This window comes from Callionymus lyra, chromosome 10 (assembly GCF_982586985.1).
Source record: "Callionymus lyra chromosome 10, fCalLyr1.hap1.1, whole genome shotgun sequence".
Classification (NCBI taxonomy): domain Eukaryota; kingdom Metazoa; phylum Chordata; class Actinopteri; order Syngnathiformes; family Callionymidae; genus Callionymus; species Callionymus lyra.
Genome location: NC_141827.1, coordinates 3,968,973 through 3,993,930, shown reverse-complemented (window position 1 = coordinate 3,993,930; position 24,958 = coordinate 3,968,973). Strand labels below are relative to the sequence as shown.

Sequence of the window (24,958 nt, the reverse complement as noted above, 5' to 3'; positions counted from 1 at the left end):
AGTGACGTGAAGATGATCTTAACCCACGTCTGTTTTTAAAAGTGACGTGAAGATGATCTTAACCCACGTCTGTTTATAAAAGTGACGTGAAGATGATCTTAACCCACGTCTGTTTATAAAAGTGACGTGAAGATGATCTTAACCCACGTCTGTTTATAAAAGTGACGTGAATATGATCTTAACCCACGTCTGTTTATAAAAGTGACGTGAAGATGATCTTAACCCACGTCTGTTTATAAAAGTGACGTGAAGATGATCTTAACCCACGTCTGTTTATAAAAGTGACGTGAAGATGATCTTAACCCACGTCTGTTTATAAAAGTGACGTGAAGATGATCTTAACCCACGTCTGTTTATAAAAGTGACGTGAAGATGATCTTAACCCACGTCTGTTTATAAAAGTGACGTGAAGATGATCTTAACCCACGTCTGTTTATAAAAGTGACGTGAAGATGATCTTAACTCACGTCTGTTTATAAAAGTGACGTGAAGATGATCTTAACCCACGTCTGTTTATAAAAGTGACGTGAAGATGATCTTAACCCACGTCTGTTTATAAAAGTGACGTGAAGATGATCTTAACTCACATCTGTTTATAAAAGTGACGTGAAGATGATCTTAACTCACGTCCGTTTATAAAAGTGAACCTTACTTTCCCCTCACAGCAGGTTCATCTGTTCTCATAATGTGTGGCACTATCAAATATTCATCTGGTAACCGAAACACTGCAGCTGATATTGCAATGTTCTGATCCGTGTCCATCATACCCAGGAGTGTCAGTTACGGTGCCGCTCACATCACCTGAGGCTGGGCCGATGCTTTGTGTTTTTTCTTTTTCCCAGCAGCACATTCTTTATTTTAAATGAATTTGCTCGGAATCGATGGTGTTTTGTGTTGCAATGGGAGCCAAGCGGAGGTCAAAGCCACCTCGTGATGGACCGTCGCGCGGTAAATATCCTGCTGCCGCTGTGATAATGTGCCTCTCACATCCTGCTCCCGCATTACCAGTTATGCCTTCGCATTCGTTTAATGCCACACAGGTGGTTCCCGTCGTCTCCGTCGTTTCAAACAAATCCAATTCTGCGAGTCAAGCCTCGGCTTATGAGATCTAATTCTCCCTCCATCACGGCTGCTCAGGTTACTTCCTTATTTCTCCCTGGATCTCCGGCTCTTTTCGTCACTTTGTTTCCATCCTATTTCTTTTTATCTGCTTCATTTTCAAATCCCTTTCATCTGGAGAGTTGAGGTGATTCCACTTCTGCGCTTCACAACACGGAGAAGAAAACTTCACCCGCTCGTCTACTGAGGTGTCCGACAAACTAAGTCAGGGTTTGATCAGATGTGTTTTTGTAAATCTGTATTTTAGGTCAAAAGTCTTTGAGGTTGATAAATCAGCCTCTTCCACCACGGATACCTCGACCATCCTAACTAGCTTAACCCACCTTGCAGTGATAAACTCATCTCATAATCCCATGTATTTCGGTACAATTGAATAATTTTCGGAACGATTTAAGGGGACACTGAATTTCGGTGAAATCAGATTGATTGAGAATGATTGTTCCACTTCCTTTTGGTTGGATTAATAGAATTTAAAGCTCAAAATATGTCCAAACATCAGTTTTAAAAACGCCTGGAGTGGACTGTATCCTCTCATCCTCAGCCATGGCTGGAATCTCACAGGATTTGATTGTTTCTTTAGCTGCGGAGGACGTCATGATTGAAAATAAACCTTAATTAAGTCCGTAATCAAATAACTTTCGCAAGTTAAATTGATCGTTCTTGAAGACTGCATAACTTCTTGAAGGCTGCATTCATAAAGGGAAAGTGTTGCATGAGTTTGTGTAAAGCTGATGATTACAAGTGTGGGAACATCATAATTTAACTTAAGAACAGTTTGAAATGATTATTTCTAACAGGGCCTGAAGACAAAGGGTGTTAGAAAATAGCCATACGGTGATATATATCGCAATTTTTTTTTCTCCACGATACTTAATCTATTTTCTTCATATATATATGCATATATTATATGAAAATCCAGTGAGATCCCAGCGATGACTGAGGACGAGAGGATACAGTGAGTCCAGCAGCTTTAAAAGCAAATGAAAGCAGTTACGACTTTGTCAAGAGACATGTGGTCTGTAAATACTATATATAATACTCCACATATATACTTGTTACTACACTATCACAACACCACAGTCAAGTACTGGACAATACTACACAAATATATTTGTTACTACACTATCACAACACCAGAGTCAAGTACACGACAATACTCCACATATATTCTTGCTACTACACTATCACAACACCAGAGTCAAGTATTAGACAATACTACACATATATACTTGTTACTACACTATCACAACACCAGAGTCAAGTACTGGACAATACTACACATATATACTTGTTACTACACTATCACAACACCAGAGTCAAGTACTCGACAATACTACAAATATATACTTGTTACTACACTATCACAACACCACAGTCAAGTACTGGACAATACTACACATATATACATGTTACTACACTATCACAACACCAGAGTCAAGTACTGGACAATACTACACATATATACTTGTTACTACACTATCACAACACCAGAGTCAAGTACTGGACAATAATACACATATATACTTGTTACTACACTATCACAACACCAGAGTCAAGTACTGGACAATAATACACATATATACTTGTTACTACACTATCACAACACCAGAATCAAGTACTGGACAATATTATACATATATACTTGTTACTACACTATCACAACACCAGAGTCAAGTACTGGACAATACTACACATATATCCTTGTTACTACTATCACTATATAATGTATTGTATCAACAGATTCTTGATAATACACACTCCTACTAAGGCATTTTTCTTCATCATAAGGATCTACTGGTTGTTAAACTCTGAACATTCCCAGAAGACAAACATTTATCACGATCCTTCCTCCATGTTCTGGCTCGTGTCTCGCTCTGAAACTTCATTAGAGGTTCGTTTCGATCCAGAGCGTGACACAAACAGCATGCGAGGACGGACGAGCTGGAAACTCTCCGCTGACCTGTGACCCCCCACGGTGACGGAGAACGTGTGGACGGAGCAGCTGCACGTCGCTGTCAATCACCGTCTCGCACTCGTCCGTCCATCAAGTCACACGTCCATGTCTGCGAGGGCGGCGACCATCTGCGTGGATTTAAGCTGCTCTTTGATGAAGGAGGAATGATTCGCCACCGGCGGCTGCACGACTCCCCGCTGTAAAGGCGTCGCACCGGCGGACGCCATTTCACTCTCTTTTCATCTCTCCTTCCTCTCCTCTGTCGTCTCATCCTCTGCACGACTCCTGTTTGCTCGTCGGGAGTTTCCTGTCATGTCGGTTTGAATTGAAGGTGTGAATGAATGAGTTGCTATCACGGGGGGTCATTATTTCTGCGGCACCGAAGCCAATATTAGATTTGAATACTGGAACATGTGAGGCTGTTTCTTAGCTTCTTGAATTTAGTTTTTAGTTGCTAAAATGTGTTTAGATTAAAATGATTATACACTATACGTATACCCCATACTTAAATTCATGCTAAAAGTCGAAATAATCAAAATATAATATATAATAATATAATATAATATCTGCAAATCATGCCTTAAATCGTAGATCAAAGAACGAAGCAAAACACACCCGGGAAAGGGGGGCTAAAAGACGGAAACCCCCACCCGAAAACATTTGAATGATTAGATTACAAGAAAACAAATCAGGATGTCTCTCAATGGGGGATCGTGACACAGGGAACTTGAAAGAACCATTTGCCCGGAAAGGGGCGACTTCCCGGACCGGAAATTTTCCTTAAAAATATAGCGATGTTTCTACAGATCGGGACCTTTTCTCCCGGGACTATTGACCTGTACAATCGCCGGGAGAAAGTGTGTCCGGTCGCGATCGTAAAGCTTGTATTTTGTTTGACTTGGAGCGGTGAATAAACGACCGTGACACACTCTGGTTGTCCATCTTTCTCCACGAAGCGAAGCATAAGAACCGGGAAGTGATGTCATGTTGGAGCGACAGAACGGAACTCGTGTTTTCACCGTTTTAGATGCTTTAGAAGGCAAATCATTTGTTTTCCTTGAAGTCTGTTGAAAGTCTTACCACCCAGTCTGAGTCCAGGTTTTGTTTTGTCTATCTTCCAAAACAAAACTATCCCAGAGATGAATCGATTCCATCAGAAGAAGGTTTGATTTTGTTCGGGGAACTAGGGTAGTTGCGCAAGCTAGGTTAGCCATGAGGTGGCTGATTTTAAGAAGAAGATTAGGATCTTTATCTTTGTCATAGACTTACATATGTATCATTAAATTACAAAAACAAATTATTTTAATAAAAAAAAACAATCCTAATGCTTGAGCTACTTAGTAAAACTCATTTGTCCTTGGCCGAGAATTTATTCAATTTTGTGTCGATCAAACTGGTGTAAGAAACAGGAACTTCATGTTTTGAGCTTGTTCTCGGTACCATCTGAATTATATTGTGTTTAAACTGGAATTGTAGTCGAGACCAACTCTGATCAAGACAAGAGAGAGTCAAGAGTCAACAACAAGACTTTTCCAGAGACCACGACACAGAAAAATCAAAGAGACAGAGAAACCTCGGACCAAAATATGACCATAGAATGTTGAGACCAAAACTGAGACGCTGACTAAAACTACTACTTATAAGCTAAATTGTTACTTTCTAATATTATTTAAAATGTAAAAAAAAGGAACCTGGGTTTTCATTTGTTTGTTTCTCTTTAATGCCACAAATAAATACTTTTCCTGAGACGAAGCTTCATCAAGTAGAGGCTGATATTGCATTTACTTTTGTTGTCTTAGAGATATTTCTATAGTAAAGTAAACCAAGTTATTGTGCTATAGTTATTGTTCTTTACCGCCAGTAAAATGTGGGTCATCTTGATGTGGTAAACCTTATAGATTAGGGACGTGAAAAGAAACGTCTTTAAGAAAGAAAGAAAAACTGATAAAAAGCTCAAAGATAATTAAGAAAAAAGGAAACCAAAATACCTTTTTGGTAAATATACATTTTGTTTGGCCCCTTGTGTGATTAAATACAGTTTAATAACTAGAAATGTAAACGACGTTATAAACCAACATCAGGCGCCCACACATCAGGTAAAACTAGATCAGGAAAATCCATCCGTGTTAAAACATAAGTAGAACATGAGGATTCATTAAATTCAGTCAAAGAAAAGGTAATTTAACAACTCGGGTAAATGACTTGAGCGCCGCGTCTGTCTCCGGGGACAATTCAAGTTCTTCTGCAAGTGGAAAAATTAAAGAATTTAAATTAAAGGTGATCTTCCTGATTATCTTTTTTTTCCTTTAAGCAGCGTGAAGTTACAGAAGACTACTGTTCATTTCATTAGGAGGGAAGAACCTCCAGGGAAATTAGGAATCCTTTATTCTGCATAAGAAACTCTTTCATGATCAATCTCAGAGGGCGTTTACCCTTAAATAAATCAGAGCAAAAACAGTTGTAAAATGTGTCAAACACCAAACTGCGACCCACACAGAAATTTATATAATTTTGCAACTGGATTCATTCATTTATTCTTTAAAATTAAGTTGAAATTATGGCCAGTTTCTCGACCTCAGCAGTCACGTCGTTTTACAGGAAGACAAATATTTAGCATCAAGTGAAAGCTACCACATTAGCACTCCTGCTGGTCAGCAGCTGAACTACTGTCAAGCTAAATAAGATTTAGCTAATGAGCTACAAAAGTAACCAAAGTAATTTTATTTTGACCGTTTATCACATCAGTTTGTTTAAGCTTTGTTATATTTTGCTTGTCATAGTCATTCAGATTCCAATGATTCCTTTCTTCAGAAAGCATACACTATACTGCAGTTTTTAGCTAGCATGGAAGTCGCTGTGTTCAGCTAGCATAAACCATGTTGCTTGTTTTCAGCTAGCATGAACAATGTTGTTGTTTTCAACTAGCACAAATGACGCAGCTGCTTTCTGCTAGCATAAATGATGCTGCTGTTTTTTAGCTAGCATAAACAACGCTTATGTTTTCAGCTAGCATAAAGGACACAGATGTTTTCAGCTAGCATAAATTACACAGCTGTTTTTAGCTAGCATGAACGACGCAGGTGTTTTCTGCTAGCAAAAACGACCCAGGTGTTTTCAGCTTGCGTAAACGGCGCAGGTGTTTTCGGCTAGCGTGAACAACGCAGGTGTTTTCAGCTAGCAAAAACGACGCAGTTGTTTTCAGCTATGAAAAACGTTTCAGGTGTTGTCAGCTAGCAAAAACAGGGCTACTGTTATACTTTACCGCTGCTGTTTTCTTGCAAAAATATTTCCTTTATCTTGAACTTCTTGGTCCGGGTGCGTTAAAAGGGGTTTCTGAAGCAAAATAAAGCCCAACATTAATAATTGAAGGTCCTGTCGCCACCCGTCGCTCCGGCTCTGACAGCGGTTGCGTTCGGATCTGTGCGGCGCTGATGAGCTCAGCGGGCACCAAACACCCAGAACCCTGATGTTTTCACTCTTCCTTTGACTTCCTAATCGAGCAGAGAGCGACTCACTCCCCCCCGAACCCATCAGCTGCCAGTTTTAAGGGATTTAACATCAAAAGCGTTTTCATTTTGTCTCATTTAAATCTTCCCTGCTTGCGTTTGCTTAAAACTGATCTTCAAAACAACATCAAATGTCTCTTCAAGTGAAGGGGAAGTGTTTGCTGCTGCTGGATTGACACACGCCTTCCTCTTTAACTGCAGCTCTTTCAAGTGAATTGAAAAGTATAATTGGTGTTTATTCACCTGCTGACCTTTGTGTGTTTAGTCCTGGAACCTGTTTCCCTGTTTGTTTGTATCCAGGAGAGAAAAACACATATTGTCAACATTTATTAACTACATTTTTATTATATAGATGGTTGGACGGATGGATGGATGGATGGACGGATGGATGGTGGATGGATGGATGGACGGATGGACGGATGGATGGTGGATGGATGGATGGATGGACGGATGGACGGATGGATGGTGGATGGATGGATGGATGGTGGATGGATGGATGGACGGATGGATGGTGGATGGATGGATGGATGGATGGATGGACGGATGGATGGTGGATGGATGGATGGACGGATGGATGGTGGATGGATGGATGGATGGATGGATGGATGGATGGACGGATGGATGGATGGATGGACGGATGGATGGTGGATGGATGGATGGATGGATGATGGATGGATGGATGGATGAATGGACGGATGGATGGTGGATGGATGGATGGATGGAAGGATGGATGGTTGGATGGATGGATAGTTGGAGGAATGGATGGATGGATGGATGGATGGTTTTTATCCAGGAGAGAAAAACACATATTGTCAACATTTATTAACTACATTTTTATTATATAGATGGTTGGACGGATGGATGGATGGATGGATGGATGGATGGATGGATGGATGGATGGATGGATGGATGGATGGATGGATGGATGGACGGATGGATGGATGGACGGATGGATGGATGGATGGATGGATGGATGGATGGATGGATGGATGGATGGACGGACGGATGGATGGATGGATGGATGGATGGATGGATGGATGGATGGATGATGGATGGATGGACGGATGGACGGATGGATGGTGGATGGATGGATGGATGATGGATGGATGGATGGATATATTGATTTATAGATGGAGGGAGGGAGGGAGGGAGAGATGGATGGATGGATGGATGGATGGATGGATGAATTGATGGATGGATGGAAGGATGGATGGTTGGATGGATGGATAGTTGGAGAAATGGATGGATGGATGGATGATGGATGATGGATGGATGGATGGATGGATGGATGGATGGATGGATGGATGGAAGGATTGATGGATTAATAGTTGTCTTATGCTGGATTCAAACCAACAACCTTACGTCAGGCTGCAGTTCTAACTTCATCAGCAGTTTTGTAATGTTCAGTTGAAAGTCAAGCGTTTATATCCTCAGAAGAAGATGAAGAAAAGACAAACTTTTCTTCTCTGGTTCAGTTGTTGAGCTGAAAGATCTCGTTTTAAATGAAGGACAGAAGTTAAGACAGAACTTATGACAGGACGCAGGTGAAGAAGGACATGAGTGACACTTGTCAGTAACAACTCATGAGTTCAAGCAGATGTTGGTGAGACTCGCACGATCAGCTTCAAAGGTTCGGTCAGTTCTGTGTCTTCATTTCTCATATTTAACTTCCACTCTTGCTTCCTTGAGATCATCTAACAAGCCCAGCGAGCTCCAGCTGGTGGTCGGAACATTCCCAGAATGCCGCGGGGGAATGAAAGGCTCCTCAGGTGTTGGTGTCATTATTGGCAGCTGTCGGCGCCTGACGAGCGACATATGCATGTACAGCATCCGAACCGTGTGGTGACCTCCTCACACGTGTGTCCAGATCTCTAATGAAGTCCAGGGAACACAGTCTGGACTCCAGCGGAGGCTCAGGAGGACGTCACCTCTGCTCCATCGATCGCTCATAAATTAGTGATGATGTAGAGGTGAGGAGGATGCGGACGCCGAGTCCCGATCTTGGCTCGGACGATCGGCCCTCGATGTTAATGAGTCATTGATCCGCACATCACTAAATAATGTAAATATGCATTAGCTGTCAGCGGCAAATACATCATGGATGGAGAAAGTGTTGTGGAGGAGAATCTGCTGATGTTCGCTCTCGGGATCTTCTCTGCTGACTCCACCGACTTGTTTGGGACTTTTGAAAATCCACAGATGGACCTGAAGACAAGATCACCGCGAGAGATGACAACATGATTACATTCTGTCTTATTCCCTTCTTTATGTGTTTTCATGGATTATCATCGATGAAGGATGATGGATGGATGGATGGATGGATGGATGGATGGATGGATGGATGGATGGATGGATGGATGGATGGATGGATGGATGGATGATAGATGGATAGATGGATGGATGGATGGATGGATGGATGGATGGATGGATGGATGGATGGATGGATGGATGGATGGATGGATGGATGGATGGATGGATGGATGATAGATGGATAGATGGATAGATGGATAGATGGATAGATGGATGGATGGATGGATAGATGGATAGATGGATGGATGGATGGATGGATGGATGGATGGATGGATGGATGGATGGATGATAGATGGATAGATGGATAGATGGATAGATGGATAGATGGATGGATGGATGGATAGATGGATAGATGGATAGATGGATAGATGGATGGATGTATGGATGGATGGATGGATGGATGGATGGATGGATGGATGATAGATGGATAGATGGATAGATGGATAGATGGATAGATGGATGGATGGATGGATAGATGGATAGATGGATGGATGGATGGATGGATGGATGGATGGATGGATGGATGTTTTACACATTAACAAAAAAATCATTTGTATCTAGAAATACATTTTTTACTGTAATTCTATCATTTCTATGTTGAAAAGTTGTTGTTTTTTCATGAATAATTGAATTTATGAATCTGAATATTTTCAAATATAAGCTTAATTTTCCACACATTCAGTTTGATATTTTAATCCAATAATTCAAAAATCTATGTTTTAACTCAATATTTATTCATTGCTAGTCTTTAAACTGAAAATAAAACCGTAAAAACCTAGTTTTGCTCGAGGACTTGAACACTAATTGTTCTTCTCTCTTCACATCGATCCAGTGTTTTCAAGAGCCTGGATTCTGTCGGGTCCTCGACCCACAACCTCCAATTATTTCGTCTGCCGTCACCTTCACACTCGCGTCGGCCGACACACTGGGTCGGTGTCGCCTGTTGACCTGAGGACGTACAAATGTCACAGAACGTCTCCCGCTGGCTCAGTGGAATTATTAGTTTTAACACACCTGTCACGCTCACCTGAGCAGACGACAAATACCAGCAGGTCCGTCGGGACCTTCACACACATCCAGGTACAGAAGTATTTACAAATACTCAGGTTTCAATAAATACATGTTTCAATAAATGTCAAAATAAATAAAGAACCGAGCTATTACTGTATTTATATACACATGTATTAACTGATATATTTATTTTTACATTGAAGTATTTATGTCGTATTTCATCGTTTGTCTATTTTTGTTCATTTTGTGTTTTATTTATTTACGTATCTCACAGTATCGATGAAAACATAGTTTACATGAGACGACTTCTACAAACATCAATGCGCCGAGGGATAGATGATAGATGTATAGATGGATGGATGGATGGATGGATGGATGGATGGATGGATGGATGGATGGATGGATGGATGGATGGATGGATGGATGGATGGATGGATGATGGATGGATGGATGGATGGATGATAGATAGATGGATTGATAGATGGATGGATGGATGGATGATAGATGGATGGAAGGATGGATGGATGATGGATGATGGATGGATGGATGATGGATGATGGATGATGGATGATGGATGATGGATGATGGATGATGGATGATGGATGATGGATGATGGATGATGGATGATGGATGATGGATGATAGATGGATGGAAGGATGGATGGATGGATGATGGATGATAGATGGATGGATGGATGGATGGATGGATGATGGATGATAGATGGATGGAAGGATGGATGGTTGGATGATGGATGATAGATGGATAGAAGGATGGATGGATGGATGATGGATGATGGATGATGGATGATGGATGATGGATGATGGATGATGGATGATAGATGGATGGATGGATGGATGATGGATGATGGATGATGGATGATGGATGATGGATGATGGATGGATGGATGGATGGATGATGGATGATGGATGATGGATGATGGATGGATGGATGATGGATGATGGATGGATGGATGATGGATGATGGATGATGGATGATGGATGATGGATGATGGATGATGGATGATGGATGATGGAGGGGTGGATGGATGGATGGATGGATGGATGGATGGATGGATGGATGGATGGATGGATGGATGGATGGATGGATGGATGGATGGATGGATGGATGGATGGATGGATGGATGGATGGATAAAAGTATAAAAGCTCGAGGGCCACGTTTATTAAACACAAGTGTAGCTTTATAACATTTTTGTTTCCCATACAGACCACACGTGACTCTCCTCCAGACCAGCTTTGAAACCCAGGTGTAACCAGCAGGTAAAACTCAAGTTGTGTCGACTTGTGTTCGCAAAAACAAATCCCCGCCCTGCGTGAGTGGATGGAAGCTCAGGTGCGTCTGCTGTGAAGATCTTCATGCGAGTCTGGAGAGAATCTCATCCCAGAGACACAGACCTTGAAATAGAAAACCTCTCACTGTCACTCCAGGCGCGCGTTCACAGCTTCACAAGCAAAACAAGAGCCTTTTTAATTCAGTCAGACTTTTTTTTGTCTCGTCCTGGTCCAGGAGGTTCATTGAGGAGAAACATCTCGACGTGCGTGTTTTCTGGAGGACGAGGAGAGAAAGTTCACGCGCGGGTGCCAGTCATTGCGCAGTGGGTCGGCGTTAGGACCCTGAGGAAGTCCTACAGCGGAGACCGTTAATTCAACAGGAAGTAGAAACACCTGCGCGGTTTGAATGAGAAAATGAACTTTAATTTTATTGAAAAGATGATTTATTTTACTTAGTCTCGCTTGATGTGACGTAAAAAGTGAGGGTTAATACTTTTTTAAATTAAATTTAAATCCAAAAAATGTCTTGATTTAACATTATTACTGAAGGAAAATAGATAGATGGGAAGATGGATGGATGGATGGATGGATGGATGAGTGAGTGAGTGAGTGAGTGAGTGAGTGAATGAATGAATGGATGGATGGATGGATGGATGGATGGATGGATGGATGGATGGATGGATGGATGGATGGATGGATGGATGGATGGATGGATATTTAGATAGATAGGTGGATTGATGGATGGATGGATGGATATATAGATAGATAGGTGGATGGATGGATGGATGGATGGATGGATGGATGGATGGATATTTAGATAGATAGGTGGATAGATGGATGGATGGATGGATATATAGATAGATAGGTGGATGGATGGATGGATGGATGGATGGATGGATGGATGGATGGATGATAGATGGATGGAGGGGTGAATGGATGACAAAATACAATTATACAATATTACAGACATTAAAAATTCAAATAATAATCAAATAAAAAAACAAACTACAAGATATATTTTGTTGAAATAACAAAATATAAGAACACAATATTGTGGTAATACCAACATATTATAATACAATATTATTTAAATGGAGACATACAATGAAATAAAGTAGCAAAATAAGATAAGATATGAAAAAAAAACGCAATAATAACACAAATATTAGATACATGTTCAATAAGCTTATGTCGCAATACATGAAGACGTTTCATGTATTTTAGATAACAGAGAGAAAACCAACAGTGAATTTTATTCATACGTTACTTTTTATTACAAACAATATTCTTTTCATTTATTTACCATTAATTAACGTTAATATCGATCACTTTTATTTTGAAACGCGTCACCGGATCTTCACGTATAAATGTATCACAGCGCGCGTCTGAGCCTGCGGTCCCCGTGAGGTGCTTCACATCCCCGTCAGTCAGCCACAGACACACACACACACACACGCACACGCACGGCGACACACTACACTGGCTGTCACACGCGCGCACCGGCGCTCATGCACGCGCACTCGGACCCCCGCAGCAGGAGCGGCTCGTGCTTCATTCTCCTCTAACTTGTGCCTGAGCTTCAGCTCCTGCATCTCCTCCAGGATTCTATGACAACTTTTGCGCTTTTTCTGCTGCGACTTTTGCGCCACCGCTGAGGAGCATGAGCAGCAGTGCGCGCGCCTGAGCAACAACATGGATACACGGAGTTATTGTCGCGTTTTGCCCGCAGTTTTCATCCACTTTGTGATGTTAGGATTAACGCGAGGACAGTTCTTTCCAGGTAAATATATATTATTTACAGGTAAATCTCGTTTATTTCCAGGTAAATATCTTTTATTTCCAAGCGTCTCGTGGAGACTCGTCTGGTCTCGGAGCGTTTTGAACAAATGTTGTGCGTAAAACGGGATTCGATGCGCGTGTTTGCAGACTCCTCTTGACATATAAACGAGATAAATGTTGTGTATTTGTGGTTTGGGTCAGACTTTGCTCGTGAATGTCGCCGGATTATCAGATTCTTTTCGTGCGCCACCGAGACATCCAACGGTTCCTCGCAAGTTTCCGGCGACGAACCTCGACCTGGAGAAGTTTTTTATTGATCATTTATGGCGATTTAAGGTTCCCTGGAGGTTCTGGTTCTGGTTCGTACCATCAACTTGTTGGACGCTGGTTCCGCCGCCGCTGTCTGTGCGCGAACACGCGCGTTTCCTTCACGAGCGTCTTATTCACCGGTTTAAAATAAAAATAACGTGACGTTGAAACTAAATATATCGATGAATTTACAGATTCCTCTCGTGATAAAGATCTTTAATTTAACATTTTAACATTATTCCTGTCGATGTCTCTCGTTACACCGTTGAAAATATTGGATAAACTTTATGCGTATTTTAATTTTGAACATCAGTTGTTGGTTAAAAAACATCAGAGTCGAGACTCGATCTTTAATTTTTCCACATGTTTGGATCACTTTGTTTCCTCGAGAGAATCTGGTCAAATAAATACACGAATGCATCGATGTTTAAATCATCTAATGTGTATAATGTTGGATTTATATCTTGGAGTTTGGATGAATTAAATGTTCGAGGCAGGATTTTCTCTGCATGTTTGTCTTTCGCTCTGCTTGGTATTCATGACTCGTCAGGTCGCGGAAAGAAGCGACTTTTCAAGGGAAGACTGCGAGTCTTTTCTGCTTCTCTCTCCCGCGCGAACGAGGCTGTACTTGATGTTGTTTATTATACTGTTATTATCGTGTCAGTCTGATGGGTTTATTTGAGTCAAACATGGAAGTTACTTCACATTTACTCACTTTTAGAAGTTTATTGATCGATTGTCCTGCGTTTTAAGATGTAACACGTCCTTGAATCTAACGCATCCTTTTGAAAAATTCATCTCAAATCTCGTTTTTTTTTACTGGTTTTAAAGTGACCTGTGAACGCTGGTCCCGGCTGCAGTGCGGTCTCTGGTCGTAAGGGGGCAGTGTTGGCCCGCGAGAGCTGCTCTCTAATGCGCACAAATGACTTTTAAATCTCAGACACGGACTCATTTGGAGCTTTTGGTAACACAATGAACCGTTTTTCACGGTTCCTCGGTTGCTTTTATAAGACTTGATGATGATGTGATCAAAAATGGGGAAATTATATTCGGGAAGAAATGCTTTGTGCGCATGATAGACGCGAACTGTGTGTAGTTTTTTAAATACTCTTTTAGAAACTTTTCTTCACGGTTTAACAAACAGTTATGAAGTGAAACTTGTCGATGATTTGTTGGTGAAACGTTACTGCAGGTGTAACAGTCATTAGAATAATGTTGTTTTATCTAAAAACACTGACCTTCAGCATCACATGAACACCTGCCGTGACTCATCCTCACCTGCCCACATCTCTGGCGCTTCTTAACTGATTTCTCGACACAAAACCACATTACTCCTCTTCAGGTTTCTTCAATTTGGTGTTTAATCTCCTCTGTGTCTCCTCGACTCTCTAAACACATCAGGAACTCCTTGACTGTAAACGCCTCCTGCACTCGCGAGATCTGCGGACACTGATGCGGTTACGAGAGCAAAACTCATTTGAGGGCAAAAGGTTTGGTCCGACAGACCCTGAACGCACCACCGTCTGTGTCACAACGTCAAGTTTGTCTCTTGACTTTATTTCAAACAATCTGTTAAATGATTTTCACCTTGGAAATAACGTTCAACACACGCCAGGTGACTTCTTATAAAAAGTCCCATCAGGCTCTTGTCCAGAACCATTTGTGGGCTGGTATCGGTCCCTGACGCTTTCGTTACACAAAAATAAAAAATACTTACTCAAATTCCTATCGTGGGGATTATTGTTGTCTGAAAGGTGTTTTATTTTGGATTAAATAAAAGATTTATGTAAAGATTTAAGCCTCTGAATTAGAGAAACACAACGAAAAACAACTTTTGTGTTTAGAGATACATTTTTTACCCACTGAACCATTTTTTGGTTGGCACTATTTTATTCTTTCACTTTTCTTCTACATATTTAAGTGATAATTCACCCAAAATTAAAAAAAATGTTCCTACTCACCCTCATGTCGACTAATTTTTGGATTATTTTCAGAGTAATCTGTTCTTTTTAGAGTTATAGACAAAAATGTTTGTTAATTTTAATGTAGCGACCAGCGCTAACTTTTCTCCGTCTTAATCTTCTTCCAAAAAGACACTTAAAATCATCCAAATACTTCCATACTGCTCATTCGAAGTCTTGGATTGAAGCCTGGACATGAGGACTTGCTCAGAAACATGTCTATGTTTTAAGATTGTTTGTAGTGAAGCTAAAAGGCTAAAATGCTACACAGAAGGAAAACACTTGGTGTCTACACTGGGATGAGATTTTCAGTTGATTTTGGTGAATTGATAACATTTTCGATTGTGTACTTTTGTGTTGGACCTTCATGAGGTTGTTGAAACAAAATGTTGTTTGTTTTGCTAAATCCTAGCAGTGAAAACTTTAGTTTTGGTTGGTTCTGGAGAAAGTGTCCACGTGTACGAAAAGAACATCACAGTCTGTTTGTCGAGAACGTTTTGCGTCTATTTTTAACTGTAGACTTTTGGCAAAGATCGGTTTCCAGAACATTTAGCTCAAAGATGCTAACTAGCTTTAGCAGCTAGCGTGTTAGAGAACCATGATGTTGTTTTGTCAGGAATAATCCCACACATTTTTAAATACAAGATAATGAACGTAGTGAACTGCATCATCTGCGTACGAAGTGACATCAATGGAGGAGTCGTTGGCTCGTCTTCTCCTCCTTCATCATCTTGGAGCTCATTTGTGGCCTCCTTAATATCTCAAACCACGTTAGGTTTTTTTTAAACTCCCGGTGAGTCAGAGCTGTGGGTGATTAAATGTAACTGAACACATCTGAGGACGCTCGCGTGTTGCTCCGAGTTGTGCGTTTGCCAGTGCGAGGAAAACGCCTACATCAGCAGTCAAAAACCAATAACCACCCACGAGGATTCGCACTTGAAACTCTTCTGCCGTCCTCAATTTAATGATGTCAGGGAAGGTCTTCGGACTTGTGAGGATTGGTCAGAAAAGTGGGGGATTTTGTTCACGAGTGAGGGAATCTTGGCCGTTTAACCCTCATTAAGACATATTTACTTTACTTTCTGGACACTTCCTGATCCCCTCGTTCATTACGATGATTTTAAACTGGTTTGATGTCGACATTATTTTCACAGACTGACCTTAAGATAAAAAACATAAAATAAATAGACATACATTACCTGCACAACCCAAACATTAAGTACATTAAAGGGTTAGTATAACATATATACCCTCTCTGTCTGTATATAACTCAATTCTGAGCCGCTCTAGTAGAAGAACTCACATTTCTCCTTCAAACTCTTCACTGGCTGCCAGTTTCTTTCAGGATCATTTTAAAATTCTGGTTCTTCACACAAAAAACAAACAATATTTCAGTCAATTTACTTTTAAAACACATTCTAACTATTTTAACTGAATAAATTATTTTTTGCTGCCATAGTTATCATTTTATTTTTCACGCCCTCTTTCATCCACACCTTCTCTTACTTCTTAAATAAGATGAATATAGTTCAAAATTACATTTTTGTTACCACAAAGTATTTACGTCACTGTGAGTAAGACGTAAAGTTTTCTGGAGTGGCTTCATAGAAGGGTCTGAGTTTTCGGCTTTTTGATTTCCAAATTACGGTAAAGTCAAATACTGCATGGTTACTTTTACTGTTTTTGAGCATGTTTCTTCTTTTATTGTCCTGGTAAATAAAAAAAAGTCTCTCAGTACTTTTACTGTCTTTCTGCAATACAAATAAAAAACAGTGGATGGTCACATGACCCTCACAGACTGACCAGGCATGTCAAAGTTAGTGAAGATCATCTTTGGAATAATAGCGTAAGAGTTTTACAACGCGAGTCATGAGTGCTCAAAATTAAATCATCCTTTGAAAGCATCGCAGAGTAATAGAGAGATCAATAGAGTTTATCTATCTCTCTATCTCATACTGCATTGTCTCCTAAAATAATAATACGGCGTTCGTGTAGTAGAACTACAGCGCTTTTTGAGAGTAATACTACAGTGCTTCGCAGTGTAATACTACTGTGCCTCACGGAGTAATTCTACTATGTCTCGCATAGTAATACTACTGTGCCTCACGGAGTAATACTACTATGTCTCGCATAGTAATACTACTATGTCTCGCGGAGTAATACTTCCATGCTTGCGGAGAAGTACTACAGGGCCTTGTGAAGTAATAATACTATGTCTTGAGGAGTAATACTTCCATGCTTGCATAGAAGTACTACAGGGCCTTGTGAAGTAATATTACTATGTCTCACAAAGTAATACTTCGGTGCTTGCGGAGAAGTACTAAGGCGCCTCACAGAGTAATACTACTGTGTCTTGAGGAGTAATATTTCCATGCTTGCGGGGAAGTACTACAGGGCCTTGTGTAGTAATACTACTATGTCTCGCGGAGTTATACTTCCATGCTTGCGGAGAAGTACTACAGGGCCTTGTGAAGTAATACTACTATGTCTCGCGGAGTAATACTTCCATGTTTGCATAGAAGTACAACAGGGCCTTGTGAAGTAATAATACTATGTCTAACAAATTAATACTTCGGTGCTTGCGGAGAAGTACTAAGGCGCCTCACAGAGTAATACTACTGTGTCTTGAGTAGTAATATTTCCATGCTTGCGGGGAAGTACTACAGCGCCTCATGAAGTAATACTACTATGTTTCACAGAGTAATTCTTCGGTGCTTGCGGATAAATACTTAGGCATCTCACAGAGTAATTCAATGTAGACTCATGGGGTAATACTATGGCGTTGGATTATTTATTATTAATTTTTTGAGTATGTTTCTTCTTTGACCGTCCTGGTAAATAAAAAAAAAGTATCTCAGTACTTATACTTGTACTTATACTACATATAAAAACAGTCTTTCTGCGGTAAAAATAAAAAACAGTCACATGACCCTCGCAGACTCTCCAGGCTTGTCAAAGTTAGTGAAGATCATCGTTAAAATAGTTTTACAACGTGAGTCATGAGCTCAAAATGAAATCATCGTTTTTGAAAATGTCAAAATGTTACCTAGTGTTGCTTTAAGAGTTCAAGGTCATAATCAACAACAATTACTCCGTCCCTGAAGGTTTGTTTTTCTCCGTGATTCATGAACGAAACAGATGATAATGAGCTCCTGAGTGGAACAATGTTTGTGTGTGTTTTACACTCAGTTGTGTAGCGTCTGATCAGACATTCTCATCACTGGTTCGAGGGCGTCACGCTACATTTAGCTTTTGGCTCTTTTTGTCTTTTTGATTTAAGTGAAGTGATCCTTCGCTAATGTCTCACGGTAGGCGGTTCAGCCGCGGATCGATGTTAAACGAAGGGCGTCGCTGGTGTGCGTCTGTGTGTCTGTGTGTGTCTGTGTGTGTCTGTGTGTGTCGCTGCTCATCCGTGACTTTGAGCTTCAGCGACTGCTAATTGTTGAACACTCGGTCGGATGTGGAGGTGACACGCGGCGGGTGTCGAGGTGTGTGTTTTCAAGAAAACCAATTTACAATTTATATTCCGGGTAATGAGATTTCTTGGGCGAGAAGGACGCGGGCGAGGCGGGTGTGTTGTCGTGGGGGGGGCAGGAAGTGCGTCTTCGTGTCACTCAATCCGTCTCACCTTGACTCGTCTCTTGATTTGTTGACGCGTCCGACGGACGCCGCGAACAATCTGGAGCGTGGATCGGATCGAGAGCGACTCAATTACCGAACGCTTTGTTGGATTAATATACAAGATGTTTGTCTTCATACGTGACGAGATGAAGTCGTCGAAAGGACATAAAGCCACATACGTCGGAAGGATGTAATGACTCCGTCAATGTGATTACGAACCTCTGCACACGTCTTTATTGACTGGTCTGTGTGTGGATTCATGAGGCAACACTTTATGACGTTAATGACTCTATTGTTGGGACTTTAAAGAACATCCCATCATAAAGTAAGTGTCATGTGACTGTGTTGACTCAGGAATAGCTTTTGTCGGCCAACATGCCGTGTTATTAAAGAGCAAACGGTGGAGGTTTGGAGAGATAAATAACACAGTGTGAACTTCTCAGAGTCATACCAAGGTGCCTCACCAAGTAATTCTACACACCCTTGAAAAGTAATACTATGATGTCTCATGGAGTTATATTGGAGTACGCTATAGGTACGGTGTTCACGGAGTAATAGAAGGATCAATAAAGTTGTTTTGTCTATCGATCTAACACTACAGTGACTCGTAAAACTATAATACGGTGTACGTGTAGTACAACTGCAGTGCTTTTTTAGATTAATACTACAGCGCTTCGCAGAATAATACTACAGCGCTTTGCGGAGTAATACTAAGGCGCTTCGTGGAGATACAGTATTCTACTACACCTCACGGAGTATTACTACGGCGGCTCACAGTGTAATACTACAGTGCCTCACAAGGAATACTACTATGTCTTGCATAGTAATACTACTATGTGACGCGGAGTAATACTTTGGTGCTTGTGGAGAAATGCTAAGGCGCTTCGCGGAGTAATACTACTACATCTCACAGAGTAATACTTCCATGCTTGCGGAGTAACACTACCACGCCTCGCGGAGTAATACTATTAAATCTCGTTCAGTAATACTTCCATGCTCGTCAGGAAATAACAATCAGGACAACATTGTTGGGAAACTTTGTTGACTGATATTTTGTGCACAAATTTTCTTTTAGCACAAAAAGAAAATGTACAAAATTGTTGCAACTACACAATCTTAAAAAAATATGTTTACCTCGTCCAACTTAATATGACAATTATTAACGACGACAAACAAAAAGGTGTCACGACACTAGTTCATGGATTGTTATTGTTCAGTCAAACGTACAATATAATCAGTAACTTAATTGTCATTACACATGTTTGTCGTTCAAGGACAAACTTGTTTTAGTCGAGGACACCTTCAGCGTCTTCCAAACATCTTGAACAGAAAATATCTTGTGTGAAATTATCAACATATAAGTAAGTAAGTAAGTAAGTCATTTTTATTTATATAGCCCAAGGCCTCGAGAAATCTACAGCTCGTTCACTGAGACTCTAAAGACTGTAAAGAATCTGTAGGAACTGATGTAAGATCACGAGAACACACAGGAAGTGTGACCCGGAACGAGGACGGACCAGCAGAAGCGACTGGTCACCAGTAAAGGACGAACCCAGGAGGTCACAGAAGAAAAACAGGAAACTTGTCAAGACCTTGTCTGCAGAATTGTTTCCGCGTAAGACGAGAACGTCTGAAGGTGAATTCAGCAGGTGAAGGACGAGAAAAAGAGCTGGTGGAGGAGAAGAAAGAAATGACAGCGGGTCAAGAACACAACAAAAAGATTGGCAGTAAATTGATTATGTCTGTGTGTTATCGACTGTCTGAGTGGCTGTAATTGTTTCCTCTGTGTGAGTTAAAGAGAGAGAGAGAGAGAGAGAGAGAGAGAGAGAGAGAGAGAGAGAGAGAGAGCGAGAGAGAGAGCGAGAGAGAGAGAGCGAGAGAGAGAGAGAGAGAGCGAGAGAGAGAGCGAGAGAGCGAGAGAGAGAGAGAGAGAGAGAGAGAGAGAGAGAGAGAGAGAGAGAGCGAGCGAGCACTTTATGACGGGTTGTCTGTCACCTCGTGCCCTGATCTGTTTAGTATTCTGTCCGTCCTACACACACTCACACACACTCACACACACTCACACACACTCACACACACTCACACACACCCCTGTGTGTGTCTAATCCCTGCCACTTATCCTGCTGGCCTGACAAACTGACAGACTAATAGCAAGGCAGTACGGCGTCGTACTCCGACGAATTTAAAGGCTGGAATTAACTCAGAATATTGTTATTATTATCTTGACATTAGTTGAAAAATGTGCTTGAAAAAAAAAAGACTAACACTTGGTGTCGCTCCTTGAGAGCTCCCTCTAGTGGGCAGTGACGTCAGCACTTATATTGAACTTGATCAACTCCACATTAACCCTTGTGTTGTCTCTGGGTCAAGGTGACCCGGAGACCTGAAAACAAATCTGTTTGTTATATCCTCTGTGTTGTCTCCCGGTCAAGGTGACCCGGAGACCTGAAAACAAATCTGTTTGTGATATCCTCTGTGTTGTCTCCCGGTCAAGGTGACCCGGAGACCCGGCAACAAGTGTGTTTGTGATATCCTTTGTGTTGTCTCTGGGTCAAGGTGACCCAGGGCCCGAAAACAAATGTGTTTTGTATCCCTTGTGTTGTCTCTGGGTCAAGGTGACCCGGAGACCCGAAAACAAATCTGTTTGTGATATCCTCTGTGTTGTCTCCCGGTCAAGGTGACCCGGAGACCCGGCAACAAGTGTGTTTGTGATATCCTTTGTGTTTTCTCTGGGTCAAGGTGACCCAGGCCCGAAAACAAATGTGTTTTGTATCCCTTGTGTTGTCTCTGGGTCAAGGTGACCCGGAGACCCGAAAACAAATCTGTTTGTGATATCCTCTCTGTTGTCTCTGGGTCAAGGTGACCCGGAGACCCGGCAACAAGTGTGTTTGTGATATCCTTTGTGTTGTCTCTGGGTCAAGGTGACCCAGGGTCCGAAAACAAATGTGTTTTGTATCCCTTGTGATGTCTCTGGGTCAAGGTGACCCGGAGACCTCGCAACAAGTGTGTTTGTGGTATCCCTTGTGTTGCAAAACACGTTTGTTCACCCTGACCCTGAGCTAACTCAAGGGTCAAAGTCACCTGAAAGAGTCGTGACTCATGGGTTGAGCAGAAGTAACATTTGAAGTAGTTTGCTAACGAGGAGTTTGTAAAACTTCTATTTTCACGGCTCTTATCTAACAACAAGATCTGGAAGAGAAATGTCAAGTGTCTGACGCTGTAAATGCATCAAACTCACTCGACAAGATAAAAACAAAAGCGTGTTCTACCTTATTGACGCTGAAGAGCTCTCGACGCTGGTCTCTGTCCAGGGTTGTGTGTTCGAGGCTGTGGAGGATGAACGTGAGGAAGAAGGATTATCAGGTGAAGAAGAAACAGAAGTTCTTAAAGGCATCGTTGGAACTGAAGGAGTCGTAACCATCGTTATCTGTGTCGACGGTCACAAGAAGTTTCATTAAAAGATTGACATAAAAAAAATACATTTTGTGGAGGTTTGTTCCCACGTGTCATCAAACCCGGAAGTCGCCACCTCCAAGAGACTCGTTGTATAAACAAAGCGGGGTGGAGGACTGAAGCAATTATTACGTCATAATGGACTCTCGTAACCTCTCGTTCGTCCAGATTTCAGAGCAACTTTATAAAGTAATAAAGTGTAAACCATGGTCATGATGAGAAGTTACTGCATCTTGAAGGACATTCACTACATGTCAGGAGAGTTGGAGTTTGACATTAGTTGACCTTGTACAATAAGCATCTAAAGTATTACGCTAAACATATTTGCGGTTCAAAAAACAAGAAAGACGGACGAAAGAAAGTAACTGGCGGAAATTTCTTCAGAGAAGAAACGGCATGAAAGTGTCAAAAATAACAGAAAGAGTGAATTTATTTAGTCGTACAAGTGTTTCCAAATGAGGGGTTTTGTCGCCTTGTTGAATATTTGGCACCACAGTACGAGTTTCAATTCATTAATAATATATACAGTAAATATAGATGAAGAGCTTGACATCTGTAGAATTGTTTTTGTTCCTCATAAAACTGTCACCTTGATTATAGTAGTATATAGTATATTGATACACTGGGTGTCTTGGTTTTAGTAGGTTATAGAGTAAAACAACTTTTACATTTGAACTGTATTCACTGTCGTTTTCTGCAAAAAAATAAACACAAAAAAAGATCAATTAATTAATTATATTAATTCCATATATTCAAAGCATGACTAGAATTTGCCAACAGTAGAGCCAAAAAGTCTATATTTTAAACACGTTATCGGATCGCTACCGATCGATACTCAGAGTTATTAAGTATGTAAAAGGTTATTTTAAAGATGTTTCTCGACCAGGGTCACAGTCGCAGCCACTGAAGAGTTTGAAGGAGAAATGTGAGTTCTTCTACTAGAGCAGCCAGTGAAGAGTTTGAAGGAGAAATGTGAGTTCTTCTACTAGAGCAGCCAGTGAAGAGTTTGAAGGAGAAATGTGAGTTCTTCTACTAGAGCAGCCAGTGAAGAGTTTGAAGGAGAAATGTGAGTTCTTCTACTAGAGCAGCCAGTGAAGAGTTTGAAGGAGAAATGTGAGTTCTTCTACTAGAGCAGCCAGTGAAGAGTTTGAAGGAGAAATGTGAGTTCTTCTACTAGAGCAGCCAGTGAAGAGTTTGAAGGAGAAATGTGAGTTCTTCTACTAGAGCAGCCAGTGAAGAGTTTGAAGGAGAAATGTGAGTTCTTCTACTAGAGCAGCCAGTGAAGAGTTTGAAGGAGAAATGTGAGTTCTTCTACTAGAGCAGCCAGTGAAGAGTTTGAAGGAGAAATGTGAGTTCTTCTACTAGAGCAGCCAGTGAAGAGTTTGAAGGAGAAATGTGAGTTCTTCTACTAGAGCAGCCAGTGAAGAGTTTGAAGGAGAAATGTGAGTTCTTCTACGAGAGCGGCTCAGAATTCTGGCTGCAGAGTTTAGTATGAACTGCAGGCGAGACACATCCTTCTGGTTTAGACACTAAATAAACTGTTACAATAGTGTAAACGACACAAACACATGGATTATAAAATCCAGATTGTGTTTAGAGATTTTTCTTAGTTGAAGGAAACTATTTTCTGGTCAGTTTTCTTTAGTGTCACACTAGAGAAAATACAACACCAGGTTTCTCAGAGTCATCATGAAGTCAGATCGGATTCAAGTGAAGATTCCAAATATCTGCAAATTCAACCCCGATGTACTTTAAACACAGGATGACAAGTGAGTCTGAAAGAGCTTCAACTTAAACGCTGGTGTCTTCAGCCATGACTCAGTCAAAGCCTCTATCAGACTTCTGGCTCTTCATCGCTTCACGAAAGTCTTTTCTTTTTCCATCTGTCAAACGAAGCCCCCGCGGTCCAGACACCGACTTCCCTCGTGAGTTCTGAAGGGAAGAGTCGTCGTCGCCTCCTGACAAATAGCTTTTTCAATCAAGCCAGAGCTTTACGTCACAGGAGGAACCAGAGGAAGGAAGACGAGTCCGGACCGTCCAATGAATTCCAGGCTAAATAATCATCCAAACAGGGAGAATTAATGGCTGCCTTCAGGCCTGACATTCAATCTTTTATCCTCGCAGGGCAGAGACGGAACATTAGCGAGGAAATGTCACAGTAATGTTCCTTCAACGCAGAGTTGCTTCTAAATAGTAATTAAAAGATCTGCTCGTGGCAGCTTTTCACGGCGCGTCGGCGACTTATTACCAATCATGAGAGAAATGAACACGATTGTGATCAGAATATTGGTGGAAAGTGTTCGTTCACGGCAGACGTGTGCGACCAGATGAACAAGTCGAGATCTGCACAAGAATAATTGGTATTTGTTGAGGATTTAAACTGTACTTTTGTGAATGTTTGTCCTGAAGTGAGAGCAGCAACAAATACACTTCATGGAGTCGATGACATAATTTAGTGGTAAAGACGATAAATAGTTAGTACGTAGAAAACGACAAACCCCTGGTGTGTGAACTTTTGATTGTGTTGTTGTTGATCTTTTAACCGTAAACCGAAGTAAGAGACTACGGTATATTTTGATAAGGCTCACTTTCAATTTTTGCGAAAATTGAATTGAATGACTTTAAGTGCGCCTTATGGGCTGAAA

General features: G+C 41.1%; 1 protein-coding gene across 2 annotated transcripts in view; it reads left to right on the top strand.

The window, feature by feature from the left end:
- The first annotated feature begins 12,684 nt into the window (after nucleotides 1-12,684).
- ptprt (protein tyrosine phosphatase receptor type T) overlaps nucleotides 12,685-24,958 on the top strand; it is a 305,407-nt gene continuing 293,133 nt past the window's right edge. The window contains exon 1 of one of the 2 annotated variants that reach the window (XM_087799988.1): nucleotides 12,685-12,970. In XM_087799988.1, the coding sequence (XP_087656114.1) occupies nucleotides 12,883-12,970 (88 nt within the window). In that variant the 5' untranslated portion in view covers nucleotides 12,685-12,882. The remainder of the gene's footprint in view (nucleotides 12,971-24,958) is intronic. The other variant, XM_087799990.1, reaches the window with a different exon arrangement.